Raw genomic sequence first — 16,683 nt, 5'->3', positions numbered from 1 at the left:
CTTTAGAACAATACAGACCAAATCTATCTTACTTCAAAATTAATTATTCTCCAACTGAGACCAGAATAGTTCAATAGGGTGCATTTCCCTGGCCCTATTATTTCAAAAGTGTGTGTGGGACAGGTTGGGTTTTGCTGCAAGAGTCACAGTTTCAGGCTCCAATCATAAAGTCATCAGGGCTCAGGAAGTGGCTGTGGTTTATCTGAATACACTGGGCTCCACCTCGAGCACAGGCTGCAGTAGCTCCCAGTTCCTCTGTTAAGAGTTGCAGTTTGGGTATTCTGTTGTTCTTATGCATCTTCTGGGCTAAACCTTAAGCACTGGAGTATGCTGTCCAATTATTTTTTTCCTACATAAATGCAACGTGAATGGAAACAAGCTTAAGTTTATAAAACAGAAAAAAATATTTCAGCTTACTTACTGTAAATGCTGTGCTGTGAAAGTTTGGTGTCAAATTTAGTAAAGCTGAAATCTTACCATCCCCTTCCATTGCGCCTACTGACAGGCCATAGTCATCCTCAATTTCGACTCTCCATTTTAAATATTTAGGGAAGAAGTAGCTTCCTTCCTATATTGACCTAGATTTGAGACAAAATCACTTATAGCATTTATCATGTCACAGTTTAAACAGTGATTATAATTTCAGGTATATTACCAAATACTGAATTTATCTGTGCAGAATAATAACTGAATTAAATCAAAATGAACAATGATCGTGATGAAGAGAAAATAAGAGTGAAACACAACATAACAACTTACAGTACTTTCACAAACTGCGTGGGTTTGTGCTTAATTTGAAATTTGAATTTATTTTGTTACCGAGATTTAAAAGCCAGTCTGAGAAATTTGGACTGCAATCCCCAGATAACATCCATTATTGATAACTGCCCTACCCTCAGCGGATCTCAGGAAGCCAGAGCCTAACCAGTCAGGCACAGGGTGCAGAACCAGTCCATCACAGGACACACACATGCAAGAACATGGCACTGTGCCCAACTGGAAACTTAGTCTATTTTGTCATGTAAATTGGAGGTTTTACAAGTTACTGATTGTGCTTGTAATGCTGGAAATGCTGATTCCTCCTAACCCTGAAATATGACAATAAGTGTTGCAGTTCCCCTTTAACATAAAAAAGGTACATCAAGATTACAACGGATAGTGCCAGCTTGCATTCCCAAACCAAATGCCCTCTACATCCATTTGGTTTGGCAGCTGGGAGAGGCAGTCCAAATCCGGTCAATCTAGCCTCATCCCACTCACATGAGGAGGGGGGCATTTCCCCAGAGGCCAGGAGTGACATCAGACAGAACAGTTGGAGAACCCACTCTGCCTGCAGTGAAGGTAAGATGATAGCTTCGAGACCGAGAGCAACAAAAGAGCAAAAACTGATACGTGGCTGAAGAGTTGCAGCAGCATGCAGTGATGTCACTGGGGGGTCACTGGTATTAACTCTTAAAAGAGGGGGGTCAGGATAGTTTACTTTCAACGCTAAGACCCCTGAAATCTGCAATTCTGTACTTCATGTGTGAGGCAGTGGGGTTTTGCCAGAACACTACAGTGACGGATTAACACATGAAAAGTGTTCCAGAGAAGACAAAGAGTTTTAGATTTATCCCTACAGAATAAAAGGTTACCATTTTTATCCCAGCATACTGCAGCAGTACTACTGTATATTCCAACACCCCACCCCCTAAAAAAAAAACAGCGATTAATAAAAAAAACACTTAGGGAAACAGGAGCAGTCCCCACCCTATTCTCTACTAGGAAAACCCTCCTAAGAAGGACCATTTCCTCTGGAGCGCAGTGCTTAACAATCAAAGAAGCTTTGGGGAAGGGTGTGACAATGGATTCATTGCAGAACTCTCAAAAGTAAATCTGAACAGGTCTCCTTCATCATCCTGCCAGGAATAGCCACAACTATTTTTTGGTTAGCTATTTGTATTTAGGCTACAGTAAAATGGAATACAGATGCCCACTTTATAATAAAATATAAACAGGATCAAAAGATGGTGTCTGAACCTGTTCATTTATTTCCAGAGTAACCTCAGACACAGGGCCAAGCCTTTTCAGCTGTGAGGCAAAACTCAGTGACTTAGTAGATGTTTCAGCATGTGTCTGCCCTTCAACCGTGCTGAAAGAGAAATGTCTCATATCAAGTGATTCCAGACTGAGGGAGAACCAAAATGTCTATTTGCTGTGTAGAAAAAGACAAAAGGAAAATCTTCTATAACAAAAAGTGCCCTTTATTTCTCCCTTTTTCTGCCTTGCCATTTCTGTCCACTGCTCTAGCATACTGTGGTGTTATTAAATCCCATGGAAACCCTCCACAGTGTCCTGGACAATGCTTTTCCACAAACTGACTACTAATTTGTGGGTGTCAAATGCAGCGATTTTATGACTTCAGCACCAAGCATTCGAGCTGCGCCTGGTCCCACGTGCACAGTAATAACCAGCATGCCTTGCCAGAACTCAAAGAACAGGCCCACGCACAAACCTCTTCACTTCCAGCATGGTATCAGACTGTCCAGGATCACATACTGCACTTCCAATGCAATACTTCCTAAAATGCATCTTAAGGAATTCATTAGCTTGCTGGATTTAGCAAGAGCCACAGAATTCAGGCAATGTGCCCCACCCTTGAGAGGCAGTAAGAATTCTCAACAATGTGCATAGATATTTCGCAATAATTTTCTGAAGTTACATAACAATTGCTCACTTTCATCACTATTCTGTTCTCTTCATTTTGCACAAACACTTGTGCACAGTAGCAGGCTGAGGGACTAGACAGTCAACCGCCTTCAGCTTTTTCACTACAATGGCTCCAACCAGCCCTCAATTGCACCCAGAAACACCCTATGAATCAAGCCCCACATTCTCCAACAATAAAACAAGCTTTGATGTGTTCAGGTGTACTGAACCAATTCCAAAAAAACTGCCCTGGAGCCCTGAAGATATGACCAGTGACATGTTACACTAAATGCCCTTTTCCAGCCCTTACAGTACATTGACTTTTCACTTGTCTTTGAACTGTACAACAGAAGCTCAATTGGTTGCATTTTTACGAGAGCTCATTCTATAATACCAAAGTCCAAATTTCACCACATTGTGGAAAATTGTCAAATAAACATGGATTTCACTCAATGGAGTACCTTGGAAAGTGCGTTTACCTCTCTCTTGTCATGTGGACATTTGAACATAGAAATGAAAAACTGTTTGTACAGCTGAACAGTAACCCTTCAAGTCCAATTCCATCAATGCTATAATAAAATAACTTGCACAGCACGTTTTAAGTGTAGGCCTATGAAAACACCCAAAAAAGGGCATTTTGACAAGCAAACTGGCAGTTAAATACTTTGTGGTAAATGACTATTTTAGTCTTTATTATTAAGCCAGGACAATGGGTTAACACCCCTGGTTGTACAAACAGAGGCGTAGGATTTTAAACAACAAAGTAATCAGGACCTCAGTTAGAGGTCTCATCTGAAAATGTTGCTGTGATTATAAAGCCATTTACTCAGAGATACAGTATGAGCATGCTGTTGCTTTCTTTTAACAACTTTACTAGCTTTCACTTCACTGCACAGAGTAAAGCAGTCTCCTGCACATCTCTCAGCTCTGAAATCTTTAAAAACACTCAGAAATGAGGTGTGATGGAACAGCTAAACAAAAAAAAAAGAGTCCAAAATAACCACTCACATCTGGAATTACTTTAGCCAGCCTCTGGGATAAATGTTGCTAAACTATTCCATTTTAAATTCACCCCTTAAAAAATAAACCATTTAAATGTATTGAAATACTTGTGGCATCTTAAAATGTCTCACTGTGGGAAAAAATATATCCTTCAATTAATGCTCACAGAATAGAGCCTGTGTCACTATTCACTGTGGAACAAATTAGAAGGCGCACAGCATAATCTTGCATAGCATAGAAACCCCAGTTTCTCAAAGGCAAACATCTGAAGAATCGCTTAAATGAACTTAAGCAGTAGAAAGATATGCTGCTATCAACTCGGGGACCAACTTTATCATCTCCTTATCCGACTGACAGTTGAGCACAGCAGTTCACATTTGGGCCCATTTATACAATTCTAATCATATCTTTGATAGAAATAATATTTCTACTGAAGAAATCCAAGTAAAATATCCTGCCAAAGGGTACAAAAGCACTGCGCCACCTGGGGTTAGAGCCCGTAACCTTCCGGTTGCAAATCCAAAGGTCTAACCCCCCCAGTGTCAGTAATCCAGCTGAAAGGTCTAGAAAAAAAACCTTCCCTGTGGAGAGAAGAGAGGAACACAAACACTTCCGGGATGGGATCATAGGCCTTGCAGATACATCAGACATTCTATGCTACACAAGAGTCAAAGTTTCGTTTTTGGGAGAAATGGGCAGCATCCTAAACAGGATTAACCTACCTTACCTACATATAAACGCTTATAATGTCCCTCCTACCTGCAACCCCACTTCATACCTTACAGATTCCTAATCCATTTGGAAATGTAACCTTTTTACTGGAAGAAAAAAAAAGATAAAACATCTGAGACTGACTGGATTAAACATTTAGCCCAGGAGATGGGAGCCAAAAGACATGTTTTAGAAAGAAAGAGCTAATGAATCAGGCTTCATGAATGCTTAACAATGCTTAGGCCCTACAGGTGTCAGGGGTGAGGTCAGGTATGAAAGTCAAAAGTAACAGATCACAAATTCTTGAGGTCTGCTCCTACACAGTGAAGACATCAACTTATTTCTTTTTTTGTAATTCCAATTAGAAGTGTCTGTTTCTTGGTACTGGTATAAAGATGAAGAAAAGAAGGACTTATTGAATTTCATGCTTCACAGCTTTCCCCTGGAAAGCTTGCACTAGCTGAACATTTTTTTAAATAGTACAAAGCTGTAAAAGGGTAACTCATCATGTTAATAAATAGGCAGAGAGAGGGAGATTTACGAGAAGCCTTTTTACCAAAAGACAGTAATTAAAGGAAAAACATTCTTTAACATCTAAAGGAAAAGGGGGTTTAACTAAACGTTCTTCAGCAAATTTTGCTTTTAACTTTTACAGCTTATTTAAAAAGACGTACAGGAACACATACTTTTTTCTTTCCACTCTTCTAATTATAGGCCAAGCTGAAGAAAAAAACTACAACACACTAAAAACAGTTACCACACTTATAATGGACCCAGAAATAAAGTCAGTTTTCTTTTGAGTTTACCATTGAGCTGTGTAGCAAAACGGAGCTGCTGAATTATTTGATGTACCATAACTGACTCAGTGTTTCACCACTTGATAATAACACAGGTTAATCATTTCAATCATTATACTCAAAACGAGCCTCTTGTTTTGCTCTGTAAAAACAAATTAATACCTCTGCTGATGCAGCAAGTGGAGACATTGAGATGAAAAAACAGATCTGCTATGCCTTACTGAACAACAGAAAGAATATCTGATGCCTATCTTAAGTGTAGCCTTTAATATGATGTTTATTCATTTAACCTCTATTACACTTTTAGGCTGTTAAGCTAATTAATGTAGTCAGTAACAGCAAAAGACTGTAAGTGAACTTCTCGGGACTGAGAACTATTCCTCTGACCTAAGTATTACTGCTAGGTCATCATTCCAGGGGCAACCCATTCACAATATTGCACGTTATCAAGACTCAATGACTATTGCACAGAGGAAACGGAGATAACTAAGCCATTTACCATTTCTTTAAGCTCATCAAAAATGGAAGTACCAAAATTTACACTCAGCTGCACTTGTGATTAAACAGGCCCTGCAATGCCAAAGCTTTAAAAGTCTAGGCCAACTCCACAGCACAACGATTTGCCTTCAACAAATAAAGCTTCCAAGAGGAACAATGGTGCAGTGGTTAGCACTGCAACCTCACAGCACTGGGGCCCCGAGTTCAATTCCGGACCGGGGGGTGCTATCTGCGTGAAGTTTGTATGTTCTTCCCGTGTGTGCGTGGGTTTCCTCCAGGTGCTCTGGTTTCCTTCCACAGTCCAAAGACATACTGGCGGGTTCCAAGTGTTGCACTATTTCCAAAGATCTCAAAATTATGGCATTGGTAACACCAATGCTCCTTCGCAGCTTTGCCAATTTTATAACTTAAATCGGGACCAAGACACAGATAAACCAGCTGCAATGTTGCTCTGAAAGACCAGCAGTGATGGGGAGGGTGTACGTGTGCAATTGGCATTGGTTCAGACGGCTTTGTCGCTCTGCTCACAGGGCCTATGGTGGGGAAGAAAATGAGCGTTGCGCAGTGTCTTGAAGCTTAGCTGGGTGCTAGTTTGAAGGAGTAAAGTTCCTCAAATATCCCATATTTGCAAATAGAAATGAAATTAGAAAAGAAGCAGGGACGACACTCTCTCTAGGTCATTTATATCTACACCCGAAAGCAAACATCAAATTAAAGATTGTGTAGCAGTTAAAACTACCACCCAGGTGTTCCAACCACAGTGTGCAAACAATACAGAATGAAGAAGTGGAAGAACAACACTAGGCCAGAACTCAAACAAAAGTAAGACTTACAGTGTGCTGAAAAAAACATCAGTAGTTAGTGCAATTCAATGGTTGCTCCTTTGTACAATGAACTCTTAGAAAATGCCTGCACATACAGTAGCACCTTTGGGTTTTTTCCCCAATTATCCCCCCCCCCAAAAAAACTGGACTTTGAGAAGGACCCCTTTTACAAAATGCTTGCAGACACACAGCACATTTTCACACATGGAGGGACAAATTAAAGGAAAAAAAAACTTAAGTTTAATTTCAACATTGTAAGCAAGGCTCATCCGGGGAGGAACAAGGTCACAGGAGGTTAGCTTGAGAAGCAGAGACCTCAGCATCTTCCTTCCTTTAAAGACGGCCCCACAGTTCTGTTCACACAAGGCACAGGGGTCTTCAGGCAACAAGAGGGAGTGAAATCTTAAAGGAGTACTTTCTGAAGGCCCATCGAGTAGGGACCTGGCCCAACTCATAAAACAATCAGCTTTTTTATTTTGCCATCACATGATCATAGTTTGAGATCACTTCTCTCGTTCCATTACCATTTTTCTATTCATTTAATGTCCAATGGGACAAGGAATTCGTCACTTCTTACACAAGTTTTCACAGTTTCACAAATAAGCACTTTTATCACTTGATACACCAAAACCTTTAAGTATAACTACTTTTAGAGCAGAAAACCTGAAACATTGTTTTACTGTGACTTTAGGAGGGCATTAGGAGATGGAGAGTTCATTCTTAATCAACATTTTTTTTTCATTTCATTCTTGATCTTCTTTTACAGAAGCCATCAGAACAAAACAGCTTATATATACAGTATACATACAAACCTATTGCACCCAAATATAACACCCCTTCCATTTCAAGTCTGTATTCCTTTTAGCAGTTTTTATTTTGAGCTTACATTAAGTTAATTTAACATACAAACAAGTAAACATTTTACTGAAAATAAATATAAGATTACATAACAGACATCAACCCATACATATTTTTTTCACACTAGTTCTGTATGAATCCACACAACTACACCAGAACCCTATTAATGTACTCCTCTCCACAATCACACTAAGCCCATATAATTACACATTATCCCTTCCCTTTTGCACATAATCCTCTGACTACACTTGCCCATAAACCATTGCTCCTTACTTATGAACTCATTTATTGATCGAGAGTAAACATGGTTTAAAAAAAGCTGTGTGTTGCTCTCTGGTCTTGAGCTTGACAAAAAGTGGAGACACCAGGTTATAATCAAAAACATCAGTAAACAGTATCAACCTGAGAGAAACCCATTCAAAATGATAAGATACAAAGTATGCAGTATAAACTAACTAAGGTGATGTATCTGGTGTCTGCCTTAAAACTCAAGAGCTACATACAGTAATTAGGCCTTTACAACACCAACACCCTAAACCAGGTATCTTATAAAACAAACCAGACTCATCATCTAGATCTTCAAACCTGACATTGTGCAATCCCTCTTATCTCCAGAGGCACCTTGGAAACTATCTCAGGAATCACAGACATGCCAAGGCTACCGTTATCACCTTTTCAGCCCCATTTACAGCTCAATCCACAGAGTCAGCAACTACAGATGGGACAGCTCAAAGGGCCAGAGGCCAGTGGGAATGGAGCACATCAGGGGGAGGAGGTGTAGGTGTTGAGAAAGTGCAGCTCACTACCTAGGAAATCAATCACCAGTCACATGCTGTTTAGATGGTTTATCTTCAATGTTTTTAAGACCACTGATGCATGCCAAACCATTCATACTCACAAGGATTCTAATAATTTACACCTGATTACTTGCTAACTGAACTTGTGAATAACAGGATAGCAACTCCAGAATTTTTAGGCATTCCTTGATTTTTCTGGACGATCTACTCAAAGCGCTTTACAGGTAATGGGAACTCCCCTCCACCACCACCAATGTGCAGCATCCACCTTTTACGATGACAACAGAAAATGCTGTCAAGTAAATACTATTTCACTTTGACAAAATGATCAAAATAAATGACGCAGTTTTAATGCCATGATCCTATTTCTTTACAATAGGATATGTGTTATTAATTCACCATTTTTATTCTACAAAAGCCAGACATTAAGGCTGAAAATATTCTTTTACCTAGCAATTTGCTTTTCTAAAGGAAAAGAGCATCACAGTTCAAGGATGTTATAGGCTGTCATCTAGGCAAAAGCACAAAGTTTCCAGAAAATTAAAGCCAGCATTCAGTACTCCCTGATGTTTTAAAATGTGTGGTGGACAGGTTTTTTCACCTTTAACTGAATTTGGACAGAATTCCAGGAACCACATTCCATTATGTCAAAAAGAGCAGTGACATTTCATCCACCATGTAACCTTCAGAAGAACAAACCCCAAAAGCAAAAGAGCCTATAAACAACGCATTGGCGCCCTGACAGCGCAAAGTAATTTCACCCCTACAAGTCAGCCCGAGAGGGGAGGAAGATCAGAGTGTAAACATCCTGAAATACTCAAGTTGCACAGATGTAGCAGTGCCTCTCTCTCTCTAATCCATTTTCAGAGCCTGTTGTGTAATGAGAAGGGCGTTTTGTGGAGGTAGTGGAAATGGGAGTAAAAACTGAGGACTGTTCTCTTCAGTCAGCTCTTTCAGAGCTCCACAACCAGTAAGTGAAGCCCTGAAACTATTTTTTTTTTGTATAAGCCTTTTCTGGCCATTTCATTCGGTTGGGCTCAAACATTTTTGCATTAACTGCCATTGTTTCGAAAACACTTCCATATTTACAGGTATGTCAGCTAAATACGCGTTTGTAATGATTTTCCTCCTGTAATGAGTTTTGAAGGCAACACAATTCTTCCAAACCTTATCACTAACAAAGAACCAGTACTTAAATGACTGCTGTAGTAGTTTAAATGACTTTTCAACAAGATATTTTCCTTCAAGTTATAATCTGATACTCAAGTCTGGGTTGATATTGTAACCAGTATCGATGTTATAAGATACTCACAGAAAATATGTCCTCCTTTCAATTTCAAAGAAAAAGACTGACAGTATAGTATCGGTGACCAAAAATTTAAAAAGCTATTGTAATTATGAAAATGTTTTTCCACCATTTAATAAATCTACAAAACCAAATGTAAAAGGCAATGTAACAAAATTCCAGGCATATCCAGCCTCAACAGATGCAGTCAGAGACAACTTGAACTTCTCATTCCCAAACAATACGAGGGCTTGTGATTCTGATGGTAGAATTCCTGTTCAGCATTGTTTAAATCCTACTAGTACCTCTATTAGGCTTGGGTACTTGCATATCGGCAAACTACTTAATATTTGACAATTGTTTTATTCACTTGGAATAACAAACCCCAACAAATAAGTATACTTAGAATGTTTATTGAGTGTTTTAGACAGTACATTTTTGGCTTAAACTGCTGGGCTGAAGGCCAATCACCTGGCCAGAGGACAAGGAGGCTGGGAGCCTCCTGCAGAGTCAGAAGTGACCAAGGGACAGCTGTACAGCTGGAGATGGGGTGGAGGAAGGATTCAAAAGACAAATGCGAGGCACAGAAGGGGCTGACTTTTTTTAACATGAGAAAATGACGTCAGGAATGATTCCGAATTAGGACAGCCGCGGCCGACCGAACTTGGCTATAATTATTCCTCCTGAACTTTTGTTGTAAACCCCATTTATTCTAGTGAATTTATCTATCAGCTGTATCCAAGGTAGTGTATCTCTACACATTTATACAGGAGAATGTGTTACTGGACCAAGATCCAACTGAAACACCTCCCTCAAAGTTATAATAGCAGTGTTCCTGCATTAGATTTAAACCCACAAACCCCTAGCTACAAGTCCAGAGTTCTAACCACTATTCCACATTTCTGCCAATTGCGGGACTCAACACATATTCACACAGAATGTGAGCCACAGGTTGCAAGCAGAGGGGGAGAAGGATTTCTCCCAATGTTACACTTCACCTCAAAGCTCTAAATAAAGCCATCTACTGGAAAACTCACTGGTATGGAGCATTTTCTGCTCATGCTGAAGGAAAAGTGGAGGTGAGGCAGACTAGATATGAAGGCAAAAATCACTGTAATACTGCACCAAAGTCTAATTCAGATTCTATACAATTCAACAACATCACTAGCAAAAGTTCATAGATCAGATACAGAAATATGGTGTCATTAAAGGAATCTTTTAGTATCCATGCAAAAATAAATTATATTATATTCTTCTAACAGGTTTCCCTGCGAAGCAGGTATCAGATAAATTAAAACTGCTGTGCTGAGCATTAGATTTGAAAAACAATGTGCTGCAAAGATTTCTAAAACCTTATTGGAAATAAAGAAAAACAGAAAGCATGGCAGTGTTACACCACCACAAGTGTAAAATATTTAACCTGTATAATTTATGGGCTTAGATCTATTTTGCCATAAGCACAAGGACAAGGGAGCTTTCAGGGATTCTGCCGGACAAAACACTCCTCCGCTTGAGTCTCTGAAAAGTTCTTTAATTTCTTCAGTCACTAACGAATGTTCTAGAAATGTGCTTTGGCAGTAATTGCATACCCAAGCACTTAATAATTACTCATTTAACAGACACCATTTGCCCAGCGTGACTTACGGAGGCTGAAGGGGTGAGTAATATTTTAACACCTGCCGCTCCAGAGCCACTTTTAGCACCTCAATTTTCAGGTCTCATCTGAAGGACAGAGCACAAGGAGGTTCAGGGACTGGCTCAGCGTGGCACATACTGTATCAAAACAGCAGCCAGGGTTTGTCCAGGTCATTTGAATTCTCCTTCTATCCCAGAAAGCTGAAAAGTGAAGCACTCGTTTGCGTCACGTGAAGACGAGAAGGTGGCTGTTTCTCTTCAGGGGAATCCTGTACAGCTCCAAATTAAAGAAATGGGACAAAAATGTTGGTGACACCAGCATGGTTTGGGCAGTGCCATAGCTAAGACAACTACTGTACATTTAATTGCTTTAAGGATACTGTAAAATCATAAATAAAATTTAAGAACATTTTTGAGTTTCACAGGACTCAACCTCCCAAAAGGTGAAAAAAAACCCTATGTTTTAAACATTTTCTTTTTTAAAGTTATTTCACAGACTCTCAGTGAAACAAACCCAGAACTTGTTACACCAAGATGCTGCATAAAACCAAGTCATCTCTTACAGTTTGGACTTTCTGAGAATTTTACAAGCTCTGTTGCAAGATGCAGAAAAGCACATTTTCAGCAGTTCTTAATATCCAGTATTTAATTTCCACACAATATCTTCTGATTTTTTTGGAAAGTCTTAAATAAGAACTACGAACTCAAGAAGCATTGTTCAACTGTCCTATCGTGAAGAAATCTACTGTAAATTCAATTTAAAGAAGGCTGCAGATTTTTACATCACAACTAGTTTTCATGTGGTTGAGCAGACTGATTATCCATAATATAATAATGGCTACCCACAAAGCACTAAAAGATTGGAACAGCCTTTAACCTGTATCTTTTCAAAGTTCTTACGTCACATATCTAATGGGAGATACAGACGATCTTTCAGAGTAGCTAGTCAGCACACGTCACTGATAAAATGATTACAAAAAGTATACACAACTTCAATGTTTTTTTTTAGCAGCACAGTGGTTAGTACTGCTGCCTTGCGAATGTGGAGCCCTGAGTTCTCCCCATGTTCATGTGGGTTTCCTCTCAGTGCTCTGGTTTCCTCCCACAGTCCAAAGACATACTAGTAGGTTAATTGACTTCTGGGAAAACTGGCCCTGGTGTGAGTGTGTCTGTGTGTGCCCTGCAAAAGACTGATGTCCCATGCAAGATGCATCAAACCCTGTACCCTTTGCTTTCTGGGACAGGATTAACTCCCCCATGATGCTGAATTGGATACAGATAGATAGGTGAATGTTTCTTTCCATGGGATAACATAGCATTGATTTGACAAACACTACCCCCATAAATGTTACTTTGGAGGAGTGCCAATCACCACGAGACAGATCACTCACCGTATGCATGAACAAGAAACATCAATATTTCAGAAAAGCAGTCAAAAGCTCCTGACAAGGAAAGCATAATGTCCATGAGATGGGTCAAATTTCTGAGTATCTGCTCTGAACTTTAACAACCACGTGTTTCCCAGCCTCTGCTCTAAACAGATCTATTAACCTTTCCAGTGTGGGTCCAAGCTGTCTCCTTAAAAGTAACTTAGATTTACATTATAGTATTTTCGTTTACTTTACCTAGGTCAGCCAGGAAACGGAAGAAACATTTCTGCGGTCCGAAAGCATTACTTCAGCTGATAAATCGCGAGATGTGAATTAACTGTCGCACGTTTGGGTGGTAACAAATGTTCCTTTAAGCTTTAGCTCTGCGTTCAGAGATTGGGAAACCGGGGGAAAAAATTCCCACGCAGTTTGACGGAACACTCCTTCCACCCGAGCCAGCGGCGCTCTGCTACCTGCAGCTCTGAACCTCCCGCACCTGTGCGCCAATACAGGCGGACAAAGCCTGTGCTGTTCCTACGCTGCCCACAAACATACTGTTGGAGGCGAGTGTTAAGCTGCCTGAACCGAATGCCAAATACTGGAATTCAGGTAGAGAAACAGCCTGTTTTCACATTACTTTTCAGAAACCAGACTGATAAAACACTCGTTTGTTTGTTTTTTTTTTTTTGTTTTGGAACTACACAAACTGGTTCCGTTCCATACAAAAATAAAGGGGGCTTGTTTATTAGTGTACTGTATGATGCGAGCTACCACATTGTAAATCATAGAAGTACTTACCTAAATAGCATTACCTAGCATACTCCATTCAATCATACTAGTTATCTTACAACTTTTTCCCCCAAAGTGCAGGTAGTTGGCAGTTTCTCAAAATCTAATTGTAAGAGTTGGACTCTTAACAGCAACACAAAAAATAAACGCGAGACTAGCTGAACAAAAAAGAGATACAACGAGAGAAAAGTGCGGTAAACAGGATTTCTATGCTTGCATTTGAGGAAAGGAGGATTTTAAATCAGATCTCGAAACAACCGTTGGGAACACGTTTAAATTGAATCCATCTTACCTTCTCGGAGCTGACACTCGGCTTTTTCTCGCCGGTGATATCTCCATTTTTCTCCGGGGTCGGAGAAGAGCCCCGTCGGCTGCCGTTCTCCCCGACCTCCTCCTCTGACTCGCTCGGTATAGGGATGCCCGACGTGACATACTCCGGCTGGCACTTCAGGTTGTATTTTTTCAGCAGGTCGTCGGTCTCCCGGTCCACCACGATCAGTTTCAGATCCCCCGTTGTTGCTCTTATCCTGGACACCACTTGTTGGTGACTCTCGCTCTCTACGCTTTCCCCGTTGACAAACGCCAGCCTGTCGCCGGCGCGGAGCCCCGACGCTTCAGCTGGGGAGTCCGGCTCCACCAGCCGAATGAACTGACCGGTCTTCCCCTTTTCCCCGTGGAGGTGAAAACCATAACCATTCCCCCCCTTCTCCAGCGAACACAACCTGGGTCGAAGAGATTCGCTATGGCTGGACATCCTTGTTATTCTGATAAAAAACTGTTGAGTGTAATGTTGTCAGGTACTCCAAAAAAGTCTTATTTAAATAGGTCGCCACCAACGCCAGAAACGTGCACGGAACAACACGTTTGCACAGTTACTCAAAAAGTGCGGTGTAACTTCCAAACTTGCAGTTAAGGAAATGCAAATGGACAGGTTTCGCTTTTAAAATCGTCAGAAGTCTCGATGTGACTTGTCCCTGTCACCGCCAGCTGCAATTCCCTTTTTAATGTGCACACAAGTTCCTCCTAAAAACTTCACGACAGCCTGAACTCTTTCACACGAAAAGGGCTGCACTCTCCGTCACAGCCCGAAAGCCTCCAATCTGGTTACTGAAATTAACTCCGCGCAGTTTATAAGGCAGCATGACGTTTCCACAGATGACAGCCAACAGCACCAATCATTGTCCGCCGTTCAAGTAACTTTACCACAAAGAGAGCTTTTATGAGCCAATGGCGACTGTCAAAATAACAGAGTAATTCAAGTTTCAGATAGCCACACGGTAAGATAATTGTTATCTTCCTGCAAAGGAAGTGCACTTTGTTGCACTTCTATTGTTGAGGTTTGCCTGCGCTAGTGTGCATTTTCCAATCAGCGCAACCCATGGAATTTAACCGAAGGGAGTTGAGTAATATCAGATCCCCACAAAGAACGTGTAAAGTCTGTATAAATTGCTTAGTACTACAGTACCAATCAATGCGAGAAAGCAGTATTTGAGACATTAGAATATGTAATTGTAACTTACAGCTATAATGTCTGCAACACAATTCTTCATCACAGACATAACTTAATACCTGGAGGGATTTCGAGCTCGCATAGGGGTTTATCGGAATCTTACTGCCCTCGATGGAGATCCACGGCAGCACAAGATTTTTAAAGAAAACCTTTTATGAGTTTAGTAATTTGTTTTCATGGGTTAACATCTGCTGTGGTATTGGTACTGCTTCGAACACAAATGTTATTTCCGTAACGTTTTTAACAACTGAAAACTTGTTTCTGCTCGAAAGTGCACACTCGCACAGTTGAGTAACACTAGAGATGGAGTGCGTTTTTATTTTAGTTTCTGAGCTGTATACTTCAGGTGGAAACTGTCAGAGTAATTTGCTCCCATTATTATTGCATTGCATTATTGCAGTTACCCAGTTCTTAGCTTTCTAAAAACGTTACCCACTCTTCAAAATTCCTTTAGAAGAGAAATTTACATTTCCTTTTATACTTCTTCTATAACTTTATATCACTTTGCAAAGCCTAGACTGTTTTTTAATATTTTTAATTTATTTTTAATTTACCCAGCAGCTATGTCACCCTGCAACTCACAACTAGCAACCCATTGAAGCTAAGCAGGTGTGAGCCTGGCCATTACCTGGGAGACCTGCTACCTCCTATAGTACCCTAATACCCCAAGTATGAGGACACAACACTGTCCAAAAGGCTACGCCTTGGGTGAGATATAAAACCGAGGTCCTAAGTCTCCATTGTCATTAAAAAATCCCAGGGGTTTTAACAGTCATGGCCTCCTAATAATCCCCATCTATGAATTGCCTTCATCACTCTGCTCTCCTCCCCACTGAAAGCTGATGTGAGGTGAGTGTACTGGTGCACTATGTCTGCCGTCACATTATCCAGGTGGGGGCTACACATTGATGGTGGTAGAGGGGAGCCCCATTACCTGTAAAGCTCATTGAGCGAAGTATCCAGAAAAGCGCTACATAAGTGTAAGGAATAATTATTATCATTAATCCAAAACCAATTTCATATCACTCTTACCAGATCAAACCAGTATTATTTGGCTACCAACATTCCATATCCCATGTTTGGGCGCTTAAAGTTGGAAGCATTGAGCACTTTTTTATATCCTAACTGTAATGGTATAAATACAATATTAAGAACATCCACAAATCCTGCATAAATATTTATGAGACATTATTGTGTAATTATCAATTGAGCCAGGTAATTTTTAACAATTGAACTGCTTCACAGCTAATTTAAAAAGTATGCATAAGAACAGACATGTAAAGAATGATGGTAATTTATGCAAAATCTTTAAAATCTGAAGTCACAGTGTCCATGTTGTTTGCTTTATTTGTCCTTGAGACTCAGGTATATGATTTCTAATCTCTTCCTCAAACACATGCTTGAATAATAAAATAAAAAATGAATTCTCTCTTGACCATTTTATGCATTTCTGCTCTGCCCTTTCTGAAACAGGTCATAAATAACAACATTTTATATTGTAAAGGCCTCCTACGTAACAACTAGTCCTATCACTAAAGGAAGTGTTTTGTACAAAGTAGACTAGAAAATTCCTTCATTGCATATTATTTTCTAGATTTCTGCAAGTTTTTAAAAGTAGCTATGAGAAGTCATTTTTCAGACCTAGGTTATTACCCCCTCAAAATACATCATGAGACCTGCACATGGTGTTCTTGACATAGCAATCTATTCTCTTTACATTGATAATTTCAATTGTACCTTGTAGTGGCACTACTACAGACGATGCAGCACATTATGTATTTGAGTAAAGTAAAGTTCTATAAATAGAGAATTATAAATTGAAATAATTCTCAATAGTTTGGATGTAATGGATGTGCTCAATTAGAAATCTACTCCATAGTAACACTGCCAGTTTCCACAGAAGTCATCGGGGCACACCG

At 40.0% G+C, this 16,683-nt stretch overlaps 1 protein-coding gene across 1 annotated transcript in view; it reads right to left on the bottom strand.

Annotated features, from left to right (window-relative positions):
* Positions 1-14,366, bottom strand: part of nherf1b (NHERF family PDZ scaffold protein 1b) — a 67,540-nt gene extending 53,174 nt beyond the window's left edge. Inside the window, exon 1 of the mRNA XM_088599432.1 lies at positions 13,547-14,366. Coding sequence (XP_088455558.1) covers positions 13,547-14,008 — 462 coding nt within the window. The 5' untranslated portion in view covers positions 14,009-14,366. The remainder of the gene's footprint in view (positions 1-13,546) is intronic.
* Positions 14,367-16,683: the final 2,317 nt, after the last annotated feature.

This window comes from Lepisosteus platostomus, chromosome 11 (genome assembly GCF_059453375.1).
Source record: "Lepisosteus platostomus isolate fLepPlt1 chromosome 11, fLepPlt1.hap1, whole genome shotgun sequence".
Taxonomy (NCBI): domain Eukaryota; kingdom Metazoa; phylum Chordata; class Actinopteri; order Semionotiformes; family Lepisosteidae; genus Lepisosteus; species Lepisosteus platostomus.
This window is presented reverse-complemented; position numbering and strand designations above follow the sequence as displayed.